Below are 2,627 nucleotides of genomic sequence, written 5' to 3'. Positions count from 1 at the left end.
TGACATACATATACTTTTCTTAAAAATATTTGTACATGAATTACAAAATTCGTGTACTTGTTACTTGACAGTTGACCGAACAAATATCGAGTAGCGAATTCTACAACCTTGACCTAGCATATCTGGTAGTGTCCAAAGTTTGGTCACGACTAGAATTGGGCCCGGGTCTGCCCGAAAGCATGTGTTTAATATGCATATGTCATGGCCCATGGGACGTAGGACTAGACTAGCATAATATGTCGTTTTTAAACGGGTTAAATTTTGCTCATATGTCAATATGTCATTCAATCAAATAAAGCAAAAAGGGGGGAGAAAAATGGTCACAGCAAGCAGGGTAGTTAAAATCAGCAAGGTTTTTTCAGAGATACTCGTCTGTCCGCTTTCTAAACAACCCTTGAGGTACTCTCATCTGTTTCATTTCTGTATTTCTTTCTTCAAATTATCAAAACAAGTTTCGATTTTCACCCCAATGATCCGAACGTTTTTTGTTGATTTAGGGTTTGTGAGAAATCGAATTCCCTGATAAGTGATGCAATCGGTGTTTCTTTCCCGGTGAGTTGTATGATTCCCCTTTTCTTTGTCTTTGATCAGATTCTTCAACTTCCATTTTTGATATGCGCTTGAGCATTTGGCAATAAAGCGATAAGCTTACAATTTCCTGATTTAGGTCAAAAAATCCCAATTTGGAGAAGCATAGTAGTAAGAAAAGTAATTAATTATACAGTTATACCAAATTGATTACTCAAATCCTAATGGTATAGATACTGATCGAGTACAATGATAAGTATTTCTTTTATCAATACGATCACAAATTCATTTCGGAGTATGTTCTTTTTTCTATCAGATAGTAGATGGGATCCCCTGTCTTGTGCCAAAGGATGGCAAAATCATCGAAACGCCTGGTGATGTTGATTCACTGAACACAAAAAAGGACATGCAAGATTGAAATTAGGGTATATGTCGATTTATTTTGGATGTTTTGTGTTTGAGTTCTCTTAATTTTATGTTAATATGCTTATTCTTGAATAACATTGCAGGTTCTGTAGACATGGGGAAGAAGATATGGTTATTTCTGCTCAAAATTCACAGATGCTTTGCAATCTGAGTCTTGTAGCTTTTGTCTTTATTAAAATTAAATTTAATGTGATCGCCAATTTGCAAAGCACACAACATATATACTCGAATTACTCGACAGATGTTTGCAATTTCAATAATTCTATCCTCTTATTGTTTTTTTTTTTTCTTGTTTTTATGTGATTAATTGTTAATTTGCCTCTCAAAACATAAGTTCAATCTACCAAAGAATCTCAATAGAAATCCAAGCTAGATATCCTTGCATCATCATCATCATCATCATTGGGGGTGTTTTGGAACGAGCTTTTTGGAAGCTTTGGAAGTATCTAGCATTTATCTTTTGACAAAACGATCTAATAATTTAAACAAAAAGTTTCGTTTGACAGTACGAGCGTTTAGTTTTTAATTTAAACAAAACGCTTCAAATCTAACAAAACGCTACTAAGTTTTTGAAATCAATTTTCATAATTACCTTACAAATATATTTATATATATTTATTTACCACTTTATAACCCATGAGGATCATGCTTATAAAATTAATTAAAATTTCACACTAAAAACTTAAAATTATTAATCAATTATTTTAAATAGATTATTTAAAAAAAAGTTTATTAATTAAAATATTATTTATATAAAATTGTAATCGTTGATCTAAATAAGTAAATGAAATTATATCACTTTACAATATATATATATATATATATATATATATATATATATATATATATATATATATATATATATATATATATATATATATATATATATATTATTTTATTTTAATATCATTAATTTAATGTAATTAGATTATGAAATTTAAAATTTAAAATGAAAAATCAGTTATTAATTTAATATAATTAGAGTAAGAAAATTTAAAATTTAAAATATACATTTGATACTTAAGAGGTTGGCATTAATGAGGATTTCTAATATTGTTACACTTGTTAATAAGAGAATAAACTTATTTATTTATTAGAATAGAGATTTTTTTTATCAATTACGCTTTTATTAATTTTATATATTTCAAAAACTTCCGTTACCTTTGTCAAACATTCATATAACAAATTACAGCTTTCTGCTACTAACTATCCGTTACACACTACCTTCTACACGCTTCTAACTAACGACTACCTTTGTCAAACATGTCCAATTTTTTTCTTACTTAAACCATGTCGGCCCACTTTACCTCCACCTTGTTGTAATTAGCTAATAAATTATATATATATATATATATATATATATATATATATGTGTGTGTGTGTGTGTGTGTGTGTGTGTGTGAGTGTGTGTTCAAATGAGAGCATTTTTTAAATTGAGAAAAAATGAAAATAAATTTTGACCACTAATTTACGTTTCAAAGAACAATACGTCACACACTCATACATAAACACACACTCTCTATATGTTTCTCTCCTCTTTCTCTCTCTCTCTCATATTGAAGCTAGATCCTGACCAGTACCATCTTGTTTCGAATTGTTCCCATTTTGAATTCGGGATCAAAGGATTAAGTGCTATCAAACTACAGATACCTGAGGGGTTGGGTTTTAGATCC

At 29.3% G+C, this 2,627-nt stretch overlaps 1 protein-coding gene across 1 annotated transcript; it reads left to right on the top strand.

The window, feature by feature from the left end:
* Positions 1-245: 245 nt before the first annotated feature.
* Positions 246-1,238, top strand: LOC145033771 (Trm112p-like protein). Its single transcript, XM_078982313.1, has 4 exons — positions 246-399; positions 498-552; positions 845-953; positions 1,038-1,238. Exons 1-3 carry the CDS (start codon positions 278-280, stop codon positions 944-946), a joined length of 279 nt encoding a protein of 92 aa, XP_078838439.1. The 5' UTR covers positions 246-277; the 3' UTR covers positions 947-953; positions 1,038-1,238.
* Positions 1,239-2,627: the final 1,389 nt, after the last annotated feature.

The sequence above is a fragment of the Lactuca saligna genome, chromosome 3, assembly GCF_052625555.1.
Source record: "Lactuca saligna cultivar CGN05327 chromosome 3, ASM5262555v1, whole genome shotgun sequence".
In the NCBI taxonomy this organism is placed as follows: domain Eukaryota; kingdom Viridiplantae; phylum Streptophyta; class Magnoliopsida; order Asterales; family Asteraceae; genus Lactuca; species Lactuca saligna.
This window is presented reverse-complemented; position numbering and strand designations above follow the sequence as displayed.

What these genes read in the sequence shown, in the direction of transcription:
- LOC145033771 (XM_078982313.1), top strand. Translation starts at nt 278, where the DNA reads ATGTCATTCAATCAAATAAAGCAAAAAGGGGGGAGAAAAATGGTCACA. An exon ending in CTTTCTAAACAACCCTTGAG is followed by an intron (nt 400 to 497) that starts GTACTCTCATCT and finishes TTGTTGATTTAG; the next exon opens with GGTTTGTGAGAAATCGAATT. An exon ending in CAATCGGTGTTTCTTTCCCG is followed by an intron (nt 553 to 844) that starts GTGAGTTGTATG and finishes TTTTTCTATCAG; the next exon opens with ATAGTAGATGGGATCCCCTG.